Here is a 21,682-nt window from a genome sequence, read left to right on the forward strand (position 1 = left end):
CCACTAATGTGCAGTGATGACTGAAATTATGTAGCAGATGTGAGACACGATGACTACCAAATACTTGTATATTGCATGCTATAATTAAGCAATAACAGTGTCAGAATGTTGCTTTACAAGGCAATAATCCGACTCCCAAGTGGAATCAAATGAAAATCTGAAGACAGTGTAGCTTATCTTGATGAGGCAACTGGATTACTACTGAACAGCAGCTGGCTGGAGCCATTTCGGATATTCTGCTACAAGTGTTCAGAAATGCTAAGTGAGCGTGGTGGTGGGACTAAAATAAAGTGCTAATTCTGCTCTCTGGTATGCTGAGCTTTCTACTGCAAATCATTTGACTTCAGCCACTATGCGTGACTTACCCACGTGTCTGGGAGGACGCAGACTTTCTAGATATGGGTCACAGAGAATCAAACTTGAAGGCAGAGTTTTGCACATGTTATGGGGAAGTGAACAACACCGCAGTGACATCAAAAACTATGGCTGGCTTAAGCTATTGTGAATTTATTAGCGTCTTAATACTTAGACAAATGCCCTTAGAGTTTTAGCAGATTCCTTCCATTACTAGTTTTAACCTAAATTTTCTTACACCTTTGGAAAGTAAGTCAATGAGTGTACAATAATTTGTTCTTGTTTGAGTTCAGACAAGACAATTGTACTTCATTTGGGGCGCAACCCTGGCTGTAGCTATAGCTATTTGGTATGCTGTCTGATATCACTAGGACAAGTACCCGACCGCTTTGTGCGAGTTCTTAGTTTACTTTCTATCCTATGTATGGAGAATAGTGTCCTAAGGTGATTTGAAAAAGTTTTAAAATACAAAATAAAACCTGAAACCATTACCATAATCCCTTGCTGAAGCACAGTATGGGTAAATTCTTGTGGTAACAAATACTGAGAGCAAGAGCTGCTTTTCGTCAGTGTCAAATTATGTTTTCTAGGGGTCAGATGTGGCATAGCTTGTCACTGATCGAACTTGACTTGTAGCCTTGTTAAGGGGATAAATAGGGTGATGCTGTAATTAATGGATGTCACCAGACGCTTCAGACACCAGAGCACTGAGCCACTCCGTGAAGGTGTGTTTTTCTCAAATGACAATTTATTCATGCATAACAGAGTGGGAGGGAAGGGAAAAAGAAAGAAAGGCCAGAAGTTCTTTCTAGTTGAAAGTAACAGACAAATTAAATACTAAGATACGGATGCTAAATAAAACCTCTGCCAAGTCCCCCTTCACAGTAGTAACACCTCTTCACCCTTGTCTACAAAGTGAATAGAAGGCATTTTGTAATCCTATTTCCTTTTCCCCTGCTACTAAGGCACTGACACTTTCATTGTAGCATCCAGGTAAACAGCTCTGCTGATGCAACAAAACTGACATACTTCCTTTTGACAACTCGGTAACACCTAATTGTACTATACCCTATTGCTGATTCATGCAATGCTGTCAAACCTGTTGTTCTGCATTTTCTCTGTACTTGAATCAACAGAAACACATAATACAATTGTCTTCCCATTTCCTGCTAATTGTTCTCAAAAATACCTTGAAGCTGTGGGTTTAAAAACAAGGAGAAGCTTCTAAGTACATAGACATAAGCCTTCACGTTCATACAAAGACTCCACAATTAATTCCCTTGCAGTTCTTGATTATATCTTTCCTTCTGTCTATGGGTAGTTAAAGTGACTTTCTCAAGGAGAAAAAAGTGTAGGCTTTGTGAGTGTTGCGGGGGTGAGGGGGGGGGGAAATCCCAGCAAAACAAAAAATAAACAGAAAACTAACAGTCCTTGTTTTACTTGTATTTGCTTTATCTATTTGATTTAGAAGAAGTCTTCTGTGAGATCTAGTTTTCTTCATAGGCTAGAAACTCAGAGCTATTAAGACTGGTGATTGACTAGCTAGCAGAGCGCAAATATAATTTCCTTAGTGGAAATACTGTTGGTGTCACTTGAAACATAGTAACAAAACAGTTGCTGATTATTGCTAGGAGCTAGGAATAAACTATTAAATAATAAGCATCTGCACCTTGAGCAAGAGTACATTTGATACAACTAGTGATACGTTTTGTGGGACTTAGATGTTTAGAGTAGTAACTAAGGACAAAGTATGGTACATAATTTGTGATGAAAGTGAACTATAATGTGCCGTTATAGTCATTGTTCTTTCCTTTCTCCTTCTGCACCTCATCCATTTTTCGTATCGTCGTGACTACTTTGTCTCTTCCCCTTCTACTTAGTGATTATACCTAGACAGTTACTGCTAACCGACCATAAAGTTCATCGCTCAGCCCACGTCCTGCACTTACACGGACAGCTTAGCAACTGCTGCTGTAGTCCATTTAGAAAATACTGTATGCAGGAGCAAGACTTTGTAAACTATATGTAAAGGCTAACAAATATTGCTTTCTCCCTTAACAGTTTTTCTTCCCCCCCACCCCTACCTCATTGTATTGTGTAATCCTGTGAGCGATCTCCTTCAACTCTTTCATGGATTTTTCATCTTGGAAATCATAGGGGAAAGTTTCGGTCCATTCCTTCAGGAGCTGAATGATTTTGGCAGCAAAGGATTTTAGCTTTGCCTAGAAAGAAGAAACGAGTTGATTACTGACCATAGACCTTTCTGACTGCACAGTAAATTAACTGATGAAGGTTCACATAAAACTAGAGATACCTTTGAAAATACTTTGCTTTAGTAGTAGATGAAGTGGATAAAATAGAACATATTTAACTGTGAGACAGATTCCTAAACAGTATGATTTAGCCTCCTTTCATGATAGCTTGGTAATGTCTCTTACCAAACACTTTGAAGATATTTTCAAGGTTAGTTGTATAAAGCCAGGAAGACGACAGAATAGTTGAAGTGACTTAGTTGATTGAAGTCAATGGGACTTAAGCTGATTTATGCCATCTGAGGTGGCAGTACCTTAGCATCTGAATTCAAATGCATACAAACTGCAGCACTCTACCAAGCACCTTTCATGGGAAACATTCACAAAGACATTTTTGTTCCATAGAATTTATCAGACCCTCCATATTGAGCTGTATATTAAAATAAATGGATGACAGGAAAGATGTGTGTGTTCTCTCTGTGACACCTAAATCAACGAAAATATAAAGTATAGCTTTTTGAGTAAGAGCCGATCAGCCACAGAAAGGGGAGGGAGAGCTATTTTCTAAAGTTCTCCCTTGAATATTCTAAGGCTTTTCATCAGCCGGACCCGAACTGGATGCCAATTACTCCACTATCTTAGCAATAGCAGAACAGCATCAGCAAAGCACTCTTGTGAAATTGGGAATGCGAGTGCTAAGAACACTCTTAACGAACAGGAAGAATCAAAACTTAATTCGGGTTATATTTATTTTCCCACCCAACTTGTGATGCAGTGAGGAGAAAGAAGAAGCTTTCCTTTGTGTTTACCTCCCCACTTGTGTAAGCTACGGAAGTCCCACTACACAGCCGCTCCTTCTCCCCATGCACAGTGCGCTTTCCTCATTGCACTCTCCATCAGGCTCTTACAGGCTACAGAAGGTGACCTAGCACGTGAGTGTCACTACAGGAAATTGGTGTATTTTCTTTTAAGACAAATAGAGAAAGTCTTTCAAGAACTGCTAGAACCTCCGCCAAAACATCATCTGACCATAGTAAGTCCCAGTTTATTTAATCAAAACCAAAAGTCAACCAAACTAAGCTATTTTTTTGCCTTTTTTTATCTCACTGGTGTACATTCAGTGGGAATATTAATAATTTTAATAAGAACTTTTAAGTTAAACTATGCACCCTTGAATCCTTAATCTGAAAATGAGCCAGTGCTCCTTGTAAGTCTGAAGGGAATTTTATTACTTTTTTTCTTTCAGAGCTGAAAAATGCCCTCTGCTAGCATGCTTTTCCTAGATGGTTTTTTACTGATAGCATTTAATTGATCCTGGTAGTAAGAGAAGGGCAGAATAGTTGAGTAGTAAAGGCAAAAAGCAAACATCACCATTCTCTTTGCCAGCAGTAGGCATTCCTGCAAAGCAATCTCTGCCAGTGCCACTCCTGTGGAGTCCAACTTCAAGGTATTTCTGAACAGTGTGGGACAGAGTTCCAGATTACAGTTGTCTGTCCTCCAAACTCCCCTTGTCGTCTGCCTTGGGGAAAAGACAATTTATACTTCTTTGCTAGGAAATGTGTGGAGCCTGACATTATTAAAAGAGTAATCTGTAGGTGGTGACAGAGAATTAATTAGCCATCCAGTGCGCTTCCATTCAATTAAAGTTAACAGGTATGTGCCTACTCCATTTTTGTTTACCAAAAGCTACTACAGAACTGGTTTTTGGTGTTAATTATCCTGACTATCCTTTCTTTTTGACTTTTGAAACTGAAAAAGGAGGGATGGGTCAGGAAGGTTCCAAAATCCTTCCTTAGGCCATGGCAAGCATCTCCATATGAACACTGACTTCCCATCTCATGTTTCTACTCAGGAGCTGCTAGGGTTTGCTTCCTTCATGACAGCAAGCCAGGCATCTGTTGCAAGACAAACTGCAAACTATATTACTCTTCATGTAATTACTCTTCAAGTGTAAAAAAGCTTAATGTTTTATCAGATGCTTTTCATGCTCATGAAAATAAGGTACGTTTTCTGAGAGCAACACTAAAAACCATCGCTATACCAAACCATGAGATTCCTGTTTCATGTGCAATCTGATGAGACCCAAAGCAGCATGACAGGCTTGATACACATAATTTGTGATAACCTAGATAGAAATCACACAGGTATGTCGGTAGCAGCATGTGTATTCCTTTTTGTCATGGTTGCAATAAACCAACCAACCTACTTTTTCTGTAGTCCTACTCCAGATGTGAGCCTCGCCTCAGTTCTCTGGAGTCTATGGGAATACTTCTCCCATAAATATTTCTTTGAGAAGCAAAATACTGCTGTTAATTTAAGTACTGTGGATCAGCCCTGTTCTGCATGAGACAAGACAGACAGTACTGAGAAACAACTACCTATTAGAAAGGAGGGCAATAGCAGTACTCTGCTTGTAGGAAAGGGAGGTTTAATGACAATGACCTGGTTATGAGTATTATTTTGTTTTTTAGTTTTAAAAAGGGGAACTTACTGGCAAGAAAGAAAGAGGGCAATCATAATTTTTGAAAGGACTTAGGTATTCCAAGAGAAGCTTAATTGAAACTTAACTTTTACTTTCTCTTTTTATTCCTTGCTTCTTTAACTTTTTATTTTAAAAGTACCCTCAAGCTGCAGAAATAATGCACCACAGTTTTAACAGCAGGTTTTTTCACTGGATAATGCTATACAGTTGCTTTTTTCTGTGACAATCTTGTTTGGGTCTTTCCAATCTCTAAAGTGCTTATGGAGAGTTAAATTTTATCCTTTATGGTAAAGCTTAACTACTGACTTGTATATTATAATTGATGTCTTAAACTGTGAAACCCTTCATTTTTGAGTGGCCAAAAGCGAGCTTGAAGACATCCCAGAGCATTTTTCTTTCTAATCTACCTTTCTCTGGGTGATTTTCTACAGGACTCTGGCTAGCCAGTGATGTCAAAAACAAAGGAATGCTAAGTATTGTGGTGTGTAACCTCAAAGCCTGGCTCCTTGCCATTTTTTCAGCTCACACGATATCCAGGCAACAAGTCAGCTAGCTTCGTGTTTGCTTATGCAAATCTCTTATCAGAAACGATCAGAGCTGCTTTAACTACTTTTGCTAGCTATTTCCTTCTATGGAGCCACTTAATTAGAAGGTGCTGGTAGCTGATGATACCTTAATGGGTTATGACTGTGAATATGTAGAGTGCCTTGAGTAGAGAATTTCTATGCTGTATGTGAAATGAGCTTTTATTTGTTGCCAGATAGAAAAACAAATGTTTGCAAATGCTAGTGGCCAAATTATTCTGTAAAACATACAGGTGCTTGCAGAAGAGGACAGTAAAGCAGTCATTTGAGAGGTATGTCAGAAGCTTTTGTAGTGTTTTCCAAGAATTTTGCGTTTAGTGGGCAGGAAAAAATTCGAGTTTATATTAAGGGGGCAGGAAGTGATCAAGGGCATAGCAGGAAAAGCAACCAGCAAAGTATGTAAATTAAAGCAGCCTCCCAAACGCTTATGTTTTATTGTCACCCTGCTGTTTGTTGGTTTTCGTGCAGGCCCATTTCCAAATTGTCAGCAGAAGGTACAAGAGTGTGGGTGTTCGGAATATGAGTTGCTCTATTTTACATCCTGTTGTAAGGATGTAATGCTATTTCATTTCAACGTGGAAGCCATGATTTTTTAACACATTTGCCGAAAAGCCAGAATAATACTACATTACAACTAATATCTTTAAAGAACTGGGTGATTTAGTCCCCAGATGATGTTTTCCTTTTAAAATCTCCTGAGTGTATTGTTATCCACAAAAGTTTCCTCTTACATACCATTATTTTTAAATCCAAGTATTTTGCATAAGTATTTTGACACTAGCAACTGACAGCAGTCTTCCTCTTCGTATGTCTACAGATCAGCGTTAGACATTTCATGTTTCAGATGGTACCAGCATCTCTTACAAGTTCCTATCTCTGCTGTTTAATTACGTGTTGCTGAGGAACTGAGCATCAGTTTGAGGTTGCTCAGTCATGAAATAGTTTGGCAGTAGCGATGGAAACAGCTATCACCTCTGTGTACAAAGCTTGGATGCAGTGGTTCTTGCATCTTTTTTCCCTGACCCCTTGAATTCGCCAGCACCTACATAATGAGTTACACAGCTATTTGGTTGAGTAGATCAGGGGACCAACCTGGATGAAAGTCATTTTGCACCAAGTGGTTGTTTTTTCCCATGCAGTAATTTTGTGACATAGTATGAGACTGCATCCCAGGAATAGTAAGGGAGAAAGAAGACCTTAGGTCAGTATTGCTGTCAAAAACTCTGTATTGCCAAACCATGGGGTTCTTTTTGTGCTCCCCACTCAGAGTCCTGATACAACAAGGAGCAAACAAAATGGGACCATCAACATGCTGAAGATTAGGAATGTGAGCATGTAATTTCTCACCATAGAAGAATGGATCCAAAACGTGCCCAGGATTTGAATAATTTAGGTCTTTAAATACGTGCTGATCTCATCCTTGTTTCGGTTGCCCTTATTTGCATCCCAGCTTGGACTATTTTGGTACTTCAGTTTCAGTCAAAAGCCCTTCAGTACACACCTTCCATAAAGGTGAGACTTAGATGGATTTAAGCGCATATCATAAACTGACCCAGTTTGGTTTAATTGGTTGTAGTAGAACTGCATAATCACGTGTGTGTCAGCACAGGTTACCATTTTAAGTAGTGCATCCCTTAATTTTTGTGAGAGGTAGCTTTCTGATTTACTGTTACACCATGTTAAAACACCCCACCAACAACCTACAGCAGAGCACTCAATTCTAATACGATGGTCAGGGTGCCTAGAGAAAGGGGAATCAGATTCAAGTAAGACCTAACTTGGTGAAAGCCCAGAAGTGCAAAGTGACTTGCTGGGCAGATTTCATGGCAGATACGCATTGCTCCAGCGCACGAAACCGACCTGTAGCTCATGAGCAAAGCTGTATTTCCAGCCACCATATCTGGTGGGGTAGTATATAACCTGTGTTTGTGGCTAGCGAAGAAGCAACAGTGCTTCAAGGAAAAAGACCCAAGTAAAAGTGCATCCAGTAACACATGCCAATGACAATTTCAATTTATTCTTTATCAATCTATTTAGCTTTACAAGGAGAAGGAGAAAGTGGGAAATAAACAACAGTAGCACAGCTTACTGAAGGACGTAATGGTTCATTTACCTTTTCTGCCTCAGTCCCCGTTTCTAGCTGCTGCTTCTGTTTAATGCAGATCTGCCCCACTTTAGCCAGGAGCTCGTGTGGGTGAATGAAGACTCGTGAGCTCAGTAGGAAAGTGAAGATATAAGTCCTCTGTGGAAACAGAAAGGAAAAAAAAAAAAGTTGAATAACTTTAGCAAAAATAATCTATCTTCCTTGGAAAAACTATTCCATAAACCACAGCTGTAACTTTCCCTCATCTAAAATTTTTATAATTTTTCCTGTCTCCAGAGACGACATGGTGGTGTTTCTTCTAGCTCTGTTAAATGGAAATGCTGTAGGTTTCAAGGGTGTTAACTGTGGTGTTTTCAGATTCCCAAATTATTTCCCTTTAAAATGCCAAACTTAATATGCCTAACTAGTCATCGCTCACAAAAAAGACAAATGAAGTATGTCCAATGTAGGGTGTTATGCCTCTTGAACACCACTATTTCTGCAGCTTTGTTTCTTTAAGAGTGATTGTTTTTCATTGAGCTGCAGAAAGCTGCTTCATGTGTATTCCAAACCACAGCTGTAATTTCTTCATGTATGATTTTTTTTTTTTCATTCCTTTTTCCCACCATCACTGACACAAGCTTTAACTTAGACTGTGGACACATGACAATAATTTAGTTTTAAGCTTGACTCTACTTATTTGGGGCCTGTTTCAGTCTTTTGAGTATGAACACTGCTAATAAATGCCAACAATTATTATTTCTCATAAGAAACAGTCTCTCCATTTGTATCATAAAAGCTGTAATGTATTGTATGCCAAACCATAGTCTGGACAGTTTAGTTGAAGTGAGAATGCCATCATGCCCTAGTCTTACTCCAGTGTTTGAAACTTGGCTTCTGTATTTGAATGTAATTGCCTAAGTAATGACAGTAGCCTCTCATAAGCATTTCTGGTTTTCCTTTAGGCTTTGTGGCAAAATTTGCAGCTGGGAAATGTAGGGGATCTCCTTGACAATGGATTTCAATTAACCTTTGTTATGTTTGCAGTGCGTACTGTTACTTTGCAGTGTTTTTAGAAATGTGATTTGGCAGACCACAGCCAGGTGTGCATATAATTAATGTGTGCATATACCACTTGGACCGGGCAAGTAAATTGAGATATCTAAAAACTTAGGAACAGTTGTCAAAAATATGGCATCTACTATTAGCTACCGATTTCTTCTGCTTGCAGTCTCTAAGACACACTTCTAGTTACAGAGTAACAGTGTCTTTGGGACTTCAAAAATGTTATGGGATTTATCTCTAATCACAATAAAACATGCTATTAATGAAAAATGTTTCCACTTCTTTAGTACTCGATGTGTCCTATAATATAAATTTAGCCCTAAAAACCTCCAGATGTCAGAAGGGGAAAAAGGAATGGGTATTTTAAAAAAAGAAATAAAATTAACTAAAAAATCACAGCGTTCTGGGAGTGAGTGAACAGTGTATTATAGTAAGCATATATCTATTAAACATCCAACTCTGTCCTGAGCTTGTGGAGGAAGCTAATGAAAGAACAGAGTGGAGTGTGATACAGCAGAGGCATTTAAAAAGCTTATTTGGATTTGAAGATGTTATTAGCACTGGGGTTCATGTATTAAATCAGGATTAATTCCGTACAATGAAAACTGGAGTTAATCCATAGTCTTTGCCTTGTCCATTCTTTATGAAGAGAGGAAGAGAAGGGTTAACTGGATGGACAGTTTGGGTCAGGTTCTCCAGTAGTGCTTCCACTGACGTCTACAGAAGATGGACAGCCAGGGCCATCAAATGACAGGGCTCTTGGTGACTTGGAGCAGGTGGTCAGGGTAGTGGCAGCACGCGGACAGCACGGCCTCCCTGCTTGATGGCACGGTTGCAAACATCTCACACTAGTGTACGCTGGGAAAATTTAAGAAACTGGGCTTCTGTTTGTTATTTTGTTTATGTCTCTCTCCAGAATTTGAGTTTATTTTTACATTTACAATGACCAAAAATTGAAGTTCATTAATTTTAAAAAGAAATTCAGTTTAGCTCTTACACCTGCATCTGGAAACAGTTGATAACATTGTGTCAGCTTTGGAGAAGCTTTATAAAAATCTCTAACAGTACTGTATGCAGTGGGTTATGGGCACTAAAACTAGGCTGAAGAGCTAATCTGATTCACAACAAGGGACTTGATTTTTTTTTTTTTTTTTTTTTCTTTTTGAGGGGGAAGCTTTTTTTACTTTGTGTTAAACCATGCCTAGTAACCCTCTGTTATTTTTTTGTAGTCAACATCTGTGTTCATTTCTATCAGTGTTGTCCCTGAACTTAAAACTGTGAGTCTGGACTATCCGGGAAAGGAATTTAGCTGTTGGGTGCGTCAGCTGTCATGGGTTGTGTGAAAATTTTTGTTCTGGAAACATGAAGCAGCCCCCACTTGTACACTATTTTGCTTTTGAGAGGGATGGAGAATTAAAAAAAAAAAAAAAAAAAAAAAAAAAAAAAAAGATAGACTTTGATACTTCCATCTCTTCCCCACATTGTTGCTTTGGGACTTTAGAAGCCTGTCTGAAAGATGCCTGTACATGTAAGTAGCAGGGAACCACAACTTAAGCCACGCTGTCCTGCCAGTGACCTTCGCTCTGATAAGCTGGAACACATTCTTTTAAGGAAAGATATAATTTTGCTTCTCGCACTAATTCTAGCGTTGGTCTCCTTGGTGGAAGTTTGTGTGATGTGGGACAGCGTTTATCCTGAGCGACTCTGAGAAAGGCCCACTCAGTATTGCTTCTCTATTGTTATACTGCAAGTAAAGTGTGACCCCGATGATCTGAGCTTTTATTTGGTTTCTTTGATAATGTTTTACATTATGTTCAAAAAAGTGCCAAACTGGCAAGATGCAGGAAGATACATGGCCACAAAAGTGCTTATTTTCCATTTTAGGCTTGCTGACGCTTATCTGTAATCAGTATTATCTGTAGTGGACCCATACAATGCTTTTCCAGACAACCCTGGGCTGCTATGTTTTAGAAACAGATTATTATTAACTCTAGAACCCATCTGCTGTATTTTTATAACATTTTTAAGTCACGTAACTGGAACTAGGTTCAGTACTTTGGAATTCAAAGTTGTTCCATTATGGTCAATCAAGATATGCTGATATACAATGTAACGGCATCTAATGGTGGAGGATTTTTTGGAGCTTTTGTCGCTTATGCGGGCATAGAGAAGGAGCAACAGCAATTAAGAACCAAATTGAAAATGACAGGTCTGACAGCAGCACTGACCCCCATCTCCTTGCCTCTCTGCTAATAGCCACTACCTATCCAATAAAGAAAATTCAGGCTGAACTAAGCTGTACATTTCAGCTTAGCGGCAGGTCTCGGGGGTTAGGAACACAGTCATTTTGGATAGGAAATATTTCATATTAGTATCATATGTTTCATCTAGATCAAGAATTTCTGTGATTGGTTGCACCTGTACTACTATACACATACAGGCTAAGTGTTACAACAGTGTAGAAACCTACTCTCTCTCATAGGCAGTGCCCTAATCATGAAGAAGATATTTGGAGAACGAAATCTAGCTATGAAACTAGCTGGTTTGACAAAGAATGATTAAAAAATGCTTCCATAAGCCATGAGATTGAAAGTTAAGCTCCATTTATCCTATGAAATTGACAGGTATTTGGGAGGAGAGGCAAAAAAAAAAAAAAAAAAAATTCCTTTCTGTGCTTGGAACAACATAAGCTGACACAAAAGGTGTTTGTGCTTTACAATAGAATAAGAAGCCAGATTCCTTTAGTGCCTAAAGTTGTTGCTAAGAGATGAGCTGAATTTTATTAAAAAAAAAAAAGAGAGCGAGCACACAAGACTAAAGAAGGAATTGTTACTCTCTGACCCAAGAATCCACTGATGTCTTCTCAAGGAGGAAAAAAAAAAAAAATAATTTTTTTTGTGCACTCGCTGCTCATTCTGGAACTTTTTGTTTGTGAAATACTTCCTTGAAATGTTTTCTTGCTTGGGCACAAGGGTTGCAGACTGGTACATTCCATTCCTAACCTCCCGAACTCCCCCGTCTCATGAGTATACATTTTCTATGTGCTGAACAAGTCCCTATACACAAGCAAGCCTCAAAAGAGCAGTATACAAATGTAGGCCCTTATCTTTCCCGTTCTCTCTTGCCTGTCTCGTGTTCTGCCAACTTGGCAAATACATTTTTGTTTTGCCTCTGTAACCAGCACAGAAGGATACTCTGTGTTTGCTTTCTCCCCCACCCCTTTTTTTGTATCCTGTCTGGAAGGTTACTGTGATCTTTAGCTTAATGTCCACACAGGCAGGAATGCCTTCTAAGTACTGTGCTCAGATATACTAATCTAAAAATTTGGATGAGAACTACAATTTACAGATATGTCACTCTGAGGTAATCTCCGCTAGCACTACCAACAGCTTCTCTTGGTGCAAATTAATTGGTGATGCCTTGCTGCCTGCCTTAGCACGTGTAGCCAGAAACATGAGACTGAGAGGTGTTCGTACCCTTCTCTCAAACATACAGTATTGGCTACTCTTCTGACAGGATATCAGTGTAAATGGCTATCACTGTAACCCTCTGTGGCAACTTCCCTAAAAATAAAAATGAGCATGACATTAAGTATAAACATGCAACTGAACTGAAATGGAAAACTTGGATTTGACGATGACTCAGATACAGCTCCTTCTTTATGTTGCTCAAAGCTTGCTTATCTACTCATTTTATAATTAATCTTTCAGCTAAATTGGGTGGTCTGATTTAATTAAACAAATGTGTCCCGCTGTAGAAGAGATGAATTTGGTTTAATGCTGTTTTCCACCTCTCTTTCCCTGGAGTTCCCTAGGTTGCTTCTGTTGTGTATCTCTCAGCTGTCAGCTTGCTGTCTATTTAACTGCAGCCTCTCAGGGTGGAGTCAGTGACTGCTTGCTTTGCAATGCTCCCTTGCACGGGGTATGGGATAGCACCATGGAAACCAGCAGCATTCCAAAATAAGCTGTAGACACCTTAAGTAATGCTCACCTTACAGAACCATTTTCAGAGTAGCTGTGCTATAAATAGATTCTGTGTTACAATAAGGGATGTGCATTAGTAGCTGCTTAAAAAACTTAGCTATAGTCCAGAAATCCAAGCAGCAAGTAACTATATTCTAGTATCACACAAAAGACAAGGAACCGACTCCTTGGAAGACTGAGGGCCAGCAGCCTCTAAAGCTGTTCCACTGGTATAGTGTACCAGCTCTGACTGCTGCTTTCTTCTGCATCTGTTCTACAATACGTATTTGGGGCAGGGAGCAGAGATTTAATGTCTAACAATAGTTACGTCTCTGTGCCTTACAAAGGACTTGGTACTAAATCAGCATCTGTCAAAGGTAGTGCAATTGTACATTACCCATATTTAAATACAAGGTTTAGGATTACTTTTGAACTGGAATATCAAAACATCCTGGGTTTGCTTTTTTTTTAATCTGCTGATGATTGCTGGCAATTCTGCTGCTTGCACCCACTGAACACTTATATGGGGAGTCCCTTTTTTGTGCACAGCGATTGTGAAGGCAGGAGCTTGGAGGGACTTGATCGTGACTGATGTGAAACCGCGATAAAAAGTTCTACGCAAATGAGACTGAGAAACACATAACAAGATGTAGCACGGCCCACTACCACAAGTGTTAAGTTCAACATACAAGTGAATAGTGATTGCAATTTCCCAACTCCTTGTTAGTCTCTACAAAGAGCTGGGATGCTTCTGCCACAGCTGCCACTTTTTCAGAGCTCAGATGGAATATATGCTATATAGCCTCTCTGATCTTTGGCAATTTGTTTAAATAAAATCTTTCATTAATGGGTACAAGGGGTCATTTTAAGTGATAAAGTGATCTCTTAATAATATCCTAGGTTCAGAATCTTGTTGTGTGCCCTGGAATTATAAGTAGTATTTACTTCAGGGGACTGCACTGAGGATGTTTAATTAGTTGCAAAATCATTTTTGGGCTTAGGAACATACATTACTACAGTGCTAGCCCGTTAAAATGTCTTGAGAAAGAGAGCATTTTAATTAAAATTTATTTTTGTTTTCTTCTGATGGCCTAACTAGGAGATGCATAGAAAATAGAGGGGAAAAAAATGCTAGAGCTCATTTCACATCTCCTTCCCTTGGTAAGAGCTGGTTAGTAGTTAATCTTGACTGCATTAGAGCTAAAGCAGCTTAGAGGGATTGAAAATTCTGTGGCTAATGCTGCTTTTAATTGGTTCTTAAGGCACCCATTTGGGTTCAACACGGCTTTATCTTTCTAACAAGTGTTCTTATTTGAAAACAGAAAGGAGAGTATCCCCATTGAGCAACGTCTTTAGTGAATGAATATTGCAAGTAAAATAAATGCATCTTTAGCCTACATCTTAATCTTGAGTCAGATGGAGGTAGAATTTCTTGAGGAAGCACCAGTTCAGGTACCAATGCAGGAAAACCGCAGGAACTAAAAAAAACAACCCTTCAGTGCCTACTTACATCTGGATAATAGTCCATGGTGGGCACCAGGCGCTCTATCAAGGCCTCTAGTGATCCAGAAACAAGGTTCCCATCCTGATAAACAGGGTCCACACATCTCTCTCCCATATCTGGCTGCACTTGTCCACTACAACTGGAACCAAGCATGCTGGAAAATATTGGTGTCTGGGGCATAGTTTCCTGCAGAAGCGGTAAAAAAACAAGAGAGAGTTCAGCTTTCTTTCAGGATGTCTTATGTGTTGATTTTACAGAGGCAAACATTAAACACAATTACGCATTTGACTGAACGCAGCCTGGGCATTAGAGCTCAGTTCTCAATCCAAGTAGTCACACATCTGTAAGCTGGCTTTGGAATGCACTTCAAACTATGCCACTAAGGCTGTAGATGCAGAAGCTGTAAAAAATTTTCTTCACTGTACTTGATTTCTCCTTTCTCCCCAGCTTTCCCCTGGCTCTTTATGCATAAAACCATACAGGGATGAAAATGCAAAATACTTTCTGAATTTCAAAGATACTGAAGCAGTGTGTTACTGAACAAACAAACAAAAAATACTGTGCCTTACTGTCCCTCTTTTTACTCTTTTTGAAGTCGGATCTTTGGCCAAAATACTTGACCTGTGATGACAAATCCTTCACCACTTCTGTAGCTAGATGTAATCCAGGTCTCCACAGAAGTGCATCTTCTCTTGCACAGAGATATCACTGGAAACGGTGGGGGGGCATACCGTCTGAACAAAATCACCTTTTTTTGGTACATGAAACCATGAACAGGGTGGAACTGAATGCTGTGACATATACTGTAACATACAATTCTAATAACAGTCTCTTTGGAGATTTTTGCTTAGGAAACAAACCTGCTGTCGCAATACAAAAGCCACACGAAGGTTTGAGGTTTCCACCTCCCTCCCCTTGGCCACAAGCTCTATCGGTATACCGTAGTTACCAACTGTGAGGGTTTTTTGTTTGTTTATTTTAAACTGGTTACAGCTTAAATATATGCAGAAGGCTAAACAAAACATCCTGCTACTGTATGTAAAGGTTCAAAATACTGTTCAGCATCAGCATCAAAACAGTTCCCCCTGGCCGCTGAAATAGTTAAGGCTTGTTTAGAAGGTAAAGTGAAGAGAAGGCAGTGTTAACTCTTCAGCTGCGGTCTCACCCTCTGTGAAACAAACATGATAATGTCACACTCTAAAAGCATTTATATAGATGAAAGGGATTAGGCCATCACCAGTACCTTTAAAGTGACAGCTGTTTCTAACTGCACTTCTGTTTTAGACAGAAGTCCTCTCTTTAGCAATTTTTCAAAAACTAGTTTAAGAACTGAAAACCTTAAATGCTATAAGGGTTTTTTTATTTTCTTTTTCTTAGGTAGCACTTGGCACAATTGCAGAGCAAAACTGTACTTTGTGCATGGCATTAAAAGAATACATTCTTCATCTCAAACTCCCCAAGTGATCATTCATGTTTACAACCTGGGATATGAAACACTTTTCTGTTTATAAGCTCAGATGAACACTAAGTGTGTTGGTAAGCAAAAAATACCAGTATTAACAATACTTGTCGATCAAGGTGTGACAGATTTACTTATATAACAGGCTGATAAGTAGAACTGCTTTATGACTTTAACCAGAAGACCTTTATGTATTCATACATGACACTGATAAAAGGGAAGTGTAATTCCCTGTAAGTTAAAATATAGCAGCCACTTAATAGCCACCAGGGAGACTACCCTGAGGAGTGGAGTTTCAGAAGTTCAGGACATAAGAGTCTGATAAAGCAGAAAACGGAGGATCTAATGGCATATCAAAAGCAACGACAAGTGACGATTTCGCACAAGCAGGGACGAAGGTTACTCAGTATTTCACAGATTTATCTGTTAGGCCTAAGATCTGCAGTACACAACAATCTGACGAATCACTGGAGCACACGATGAAGCAGCCGGCTTTGCTATGCATACTATGCAACCCGCCAGTAATTTGTTTTTTTTCCCTTTTAAGGACCATAGCAATAGAACTGAAAGCTCCTTTTCTCAGGCTGGACGGGCTGCGACGGGCACTGCTGGTTAACACCATGGAGTGACAGAGGGTTTTCAGGGCGGTTAACCACCGACCCCGCAACACCGAAAGGACATTCTGGGAGGAAATGCATCTTGTTTTTTTTCCCAGCAAGTGTTTTAAACTCCTTGAAGACGCTCATTGCGGGATCAGTTTTGTTTCTAAAGCCCCTTGCGGGGAGCAGCCTCCGACGATGGAGGGCAGAGGCCGGCAGCCGAGCCCTGGCTCTCCCCGGAGCCGCCCCAGGCCCCGATCCGCCGGCTCCCCACACGCTGAGGGTAGGGGGGGCCGTTAGCACCGCCGCGGACACCCGCGCCTTTCCCCGAAACTCGCTCTGCTCTCCACGCACAACCACCCGCGCCGGCGGGGAGCGCTGCGGCCGGCCTCCTCCTCCGCCTGAGGCAGCACCTGCCGCCCCCCGCAGCAACCCCGCTCCGCCGCAGGGCAAGTTCTGAGGTAAACCTACCCCGCCCCCCCCCAGGGCCCGCCACCCGGGGGCTCTGCCCCGGTTCCCGCAGCGACCGATCCGCCGCGCTTACCCTCATTTTCCTGGGCGACGTGTACATACGCGTGGGCAGGGGCGGCAGCGCCGGCGGCCCCGCTCCTGTCAGCTCTGCCCGCCCGCGGCGAAGCTGCCGCCCGGCGAGCCCGGCCCGGCCCCGCTCCCGCCGCCCGTGACGTCAGGGCCCGGCGCGGCGCCCCGTTGGCTGAGCCAGAGCGTGGCCGGTTCAAACGGAGCCGCGGGGGAGGGGGCAGGGGGCGCGCGAGGGGCAGTCGCCTGCATCCCCTCAGCGGGGCTGGGGCTTACGCGGCGCTGGGCGCTGGCGGTTGTCCCTGAGGTACTTTCTTTGAAGCGCTTGACGTTTCTGGTTTTTTTGTTTGTTTTTTTGTTTGTTTTTTTTTGTTTGTTTTTCTTTTTTTAGGGTTGTTTTTTTTCCTTTCTCTATTTGGTTGGGGTTTGATTTGGATTTTTTTTTTTCCCCTCAGAAAAATGTTGTGAAGTCACCAGACCGCTCGCTTTTTGTGCCCCCAGCACCGCGTCGGTGTCTGAACGCGCCTCAGCCGTGTGTGCTCCCCCAGTTTCGGCAGGGAGGCCTCCCCGCAGTGGCAAAGATGGCGGCTGGCGCGCCCAGCGCCATGCTCCTCACACGTCGTGGCCTCGTGTGAGGAGACGAAAGCCAAGAAACCCAGGGTGTGATTCTCCCCGTCGAGCCGCTTATGCTGGCACGCATGGTAGCACCCGCCGTAATTACTGCGGCGCTGAGGGGAGGCCACCCAACCCTCCCTGCTAATCATCAGTTTCGTTCTTTCTGCTGGGGTTGTTTCTTTTTCCAAATCACCCGAGCCAGTCATCTGGGCTGGTGCCGGACCAGCCCAGTCGCTGCACGCGCAGGCTCGGGCGCGCATCTGATTTTCCACGGAAACGCTCGGTGGGTACATCCCGCCGCCCACGAACACCTTCACCTGTACCCCAGAGTAACGGAGGCTGCTGTCTTCACAGCCTTTCCCTGCATAAATGCATTTTTCCCCATCCTGTTTCTTGCTTTGTTTGAATTGGGATGTTTTAGTATTTGACCCGTTGTTTCTAGGCATTCGCTAATTTTATTTTTATTATTAGCCTTGTTGTTTGTTTAAGGCTTTGCAACAGAAGGCTTCGCTGGTTTCCATGGTGATTAGTGTGGGAAAAGCCTTCTTGGAAGTAAGCATGCCAGTCTCGGTAGGTGGGCAGGGCAAACAGATTGGGGAACACGCACGTACTCAAGCATGTAAGGAACACATTCACATTTGCTCCTCTAAATCTTGTATTTGAGGAAAAGTAGGCATCCATCCTAAACGAGCAATTATTTTAAAAGACTTGTAGCTACTCTTCGTCTTTACTGCTTGCCTCTGAAATTTCTTCTTGGTGTCCAAATCTTAACAGATCTTTTATACAGTTCATTTTGCATATGTAAAATGAGTCTTTTCCTCTTAAACAACAGCTTGAAAAGTCAGTCCCTACTCTCCCTGCCAGGTCTGCTTTTCTCCCAGTCTCACTCCCTCATCTCAGCTGTATTCCTGTAGAGCACGCAGGTGTTGTAGCAGATCTGACACCCATTTATGCCGAGGCATTCCTTGGCTACATCACACTGCCTGCCTTGGACACCGAGGACGTCCCAGGCGCCGTGAGCTTTGAATCCAGCAGTCTGACCTGCCAAAGTGCTGCATTAGGATTTTAGTATGTAACACTGGAGGAGGGTGAGGAACAAGTTTTGTCAAGTCTTATTCAAACATCTTTAAGATCTTTATAAAAGGTCATAGCAAGCCAGGAGGTAGATATTCATAGGTTAACACTGTATAATAAATATGATAATATTTCTTTCTGAAGGCTATGAACACCTTTTAATAACTCATCTAATATTTACAGCTAAGAACAATGCTAGCAAACCTGAAAACAAGTACACACAAAACCCAGGTATTGGATCTCACTGTTGCTGCGCTAATCTGTCTTCCCTCCTTAGTCAAATATTTGCTGAGACTTCTAGAAGTATATGTGGCTTAATCTTACCAAAATATACATAGCTACTTGAGCTCAGTTCACACATTCAGTCTGTTGTAAAAGTAAGCCCTGATTTTTTGTTTGCTTGGGTTTTGATTGGGTTTCTTTTGACATCAGAAATTAGACCTATCCTGTTATTGGAACTAAGAAATGTAGGAATTTAGAAATGTTCTGATTCTCAGGTCTTCTCTGAGAGTCGCGAGCAGTGCTCTGGTCTATAAGCAAAGGCCTGTTGTTATACCACCACACAGTAGGCACCATGAAGAGCATGTAGAGTTTCTGCCGAGGTTTGGAGTAGCTGATGGACTGTAATTCTTCCTCAGAGTACAGATTGCGTAGGAGCTAAGTCTTGCCATAGTTGAATAAAATCCAGATTAATATACGTAGAGACAAGTGGCCGAGACGTATCCTGTTTTCTGCAGTTCCTTATGTTGTGATTATTGGAATCATATCAAAGTGTTTTTCTGTATTCCTCTTCCCCATTCTGCAGTCCAGCAGATTCTGTTTAGATTTATTTGTACTTATACCGAAAGGGTGTGTGTATATTTCTTGCTTATATACATACCTATCGATGTGTATATGAATGATGGGGTGTGTGTTGGAGAAAAACAAGTTCAAGGAAATGTACCTTTTTCCTTTTCTAGCATATGTGATGCTTAGTTTTGGGGGCACTGTACTGTGTAGTCTCGGGAGTAAATTCTATAGATCAGAGAAGCTGAAGACCTAACTTCAGCTTATATATCCTGTGCCAGATGAATCATGTTAGCCTTTTATTTCCATTTCTTTTTCTGTAAAGTGCGGACGATGACCTTTAGCTATCTGTATTTGGAGTGTTGAAATCTGTCGATACAGAAGCTCTCCGAGGTCTAATTGTTTTTGTAGTTACGTAAGTTCTGTTCCTCAACAAATTGTTTGCGTTTTGAAGATGTTTTCGTTAGGCATTGCCTCACATTACTGGTGGGTGGGCCCTGGAGCAAGTTTAATCAGCAGAGCCTGTACTTGTTCTGTAGCTTGCTTTTGAGGCAACAGTGCTCTTGTTCGATCCAGCTGGTCAGAGGAGCATCTCACTACAGAGTGAGTCAGCAGCAGCCGTGCTGTGACTGTCTCAGCCTTGAAGGTTGCTTCAGCCTCTCTTAGACCAGCTAACATCAGTATAATATATTCTCTTACCATTAATGAGCTGGATCGCCATTTGCAATATTTGGGTTCTATTCCTGCTTGTGCTACAGATTTGTTGCTGGACAAATTGTTTAATCCTGCTCTGCCTCAGTATTCATCTGTGAGGTGTTGATAAGGATGTTTTCACACTGTTGGAGTTAACTTTGTATGTTTTTATATTTGGGCAGTAAGTCTTTGGTTTACTCTGTCTGAATAAAATTTCCTAGTACAGTAACCTCTCCTCTTAGGTGGAAAGTTTCTTGTCAACATCTTGGTAAAATTAAAGAATGTTAGCAAAGAAAAAAGGGTGAAACTGAAGGAGAAATTGATTTGAGAATGAGGATTATAAAGTTAGGTTGTGTGAGTCAGGGAAGAAGAAACTTGAGGGCTTTTCCAGTGGTCTTAGAAAACAGTGTTCTGGAAACAAATTACTCAGATGTGCCTGTCTGTATATTTGAAACTTAACTGTGCTTAAGAAAAGCAAGTAATTACAAATGGCATTAACACTGATCTGAGGCTATACCCTCAAGTATAAAGGGACTCTCCTAGAAATGCTGTCTTTAGAGCTTTCATTGTCAAGCTACTCAGGTCACTTGTTAGTCACCTTCCCCACAGATCTGGGTGTTGTTCACGTTTGGCTTCATCTAACGGAACATGTCACCAGGATTTAAAAGCCCCAGCATCTACAGTGAAGTAAGCAAAAGAGGACAAACATAGAGGAGTCGACATGGAAAGTGCACTTAATTGTTAATGGCACTCTTCATAGTCTTGATTCAGTAACAAAATGGGGTCAAGTCTTCGTCTGTCCATTCCCACAATTTGTGTACACTGTAGGATGAAAATAGCACATTGTTTTGGCCTTTGAAGCATAGCTGCTTTTACTGTGTAGCCTTCTTAGTCTGAGGCTGAGTCTGAACTGTTACCCAGAGATCTCTCGGACCCTGAAAGTGGCCAGGGTATACATGGTCGCTGTATTTGCATGTTACATTCTCTTCCAATAGCACATTACACCCACAGAGCAATACAATTCTAGAAAACTATTTTGGTATGCCTATCTCCTTTACAAGTATAGTTATAGCAGTATATTCCGTTTCTTGCATTTCAGAAGGTTTTAATGTATATAACCAGGAAATGCCATTAAACTCCACAAGCACTGATAACAGTGGCCTCAGAGGGGGTTTTGAATGGACACAAGCTGCTATGGATCATTTGTAAGAGTTTATAATCTGAGGAGCAGAATGTAGGTAGAGCTTCAAAGCCTCAGGCAATTGTCTTTAGGGAACATTAGATTTTTAGTCTTATTTGTAGGGCTGCACAGATGTTCCAGATTTCGTTGTTGCATACAAATTTTAAGATCTGAAAGCTGTTCTCAAACCACTTCTAGATGAATTTGAAGATTTCTCGGTTTCAGAGATTCATGCTGCAGAATAACTTGATGGCACATTAATAACTTGGCAGCAGATGGGAGTGGGAGAAAAGAGTTTCAAATTGTGGTTGTGAACTGAGCAAAGATTTTTAAGCTTGAGACCTGAAGGAAGGTTGAATGCTCTACTCATCAGCCTGTGGTTATTATGGACCATGCCTTTTTCTCTCTGACCTGGGACACAACGAATCTTTCCACATAATGGTTTTGTCAGAG

General features: G+C 41.1%; 1 protein-coding gene across 4 annotated transcripts in view; it reads right to left on the bottom strand.

The window, feature by feature from the left end:
* RASGEF1A (RasGEF domain family member 1A) overlaps nucleotides 1-21,682 on the bottom strand; it is a 180,452-nt gene that overhangs the window by 10,635 nt on the left and 148,135 nt on the right. For 3 of the 4 annotated variants that reach the window (XM_075422976.1, XM_075422973.1, XM_075422975.1), the window contains 3 exons: nucleotides 14,293-14,472; nucleotides 7,786-7,914; nucleotides 2,439-2,576 (listed from right to left, as the gene is read on the bottom strand). In XM_075422976.1, coding sequence (XP_075279091.1) covers nucleotides 2,439-2,576; nucleotides 7,786-7,914; nucleotides 14,293-14,466 — 441 coding nt within the window. In that variant the 5' untranslated portion in view covers nucleotides 14,467-14,472. Of the gene's footprint in view, nucleotides 1-2,438; nucleotides 2,577-7,785; nucleotides 7,915-14,292; nucleotides 14,473-16,888; nucleotides 16,997-21,682 lie in introns of those variants that run through there. The other variant, XM_075422974.1, reaches the window with a different exon arrangement.

The sequence above is a fragment of the Opisthocomus hoazin genome, chromosome 6 (assembly GCF_030867145.1).
Source record: "Opisthocomus hoazin isolate bOpiHoa1 chromosome 6, bOpiHoa1.hap1, whole genome shotgun sequence".
Taxonomy (NCBI): domain Eukaryota; kingdom Metazoa; phylum Chordata; class Aves; order Opisthocomiformes; family Opisthocomidae; genus Opisthocomus; species Opisthocomus hoazin.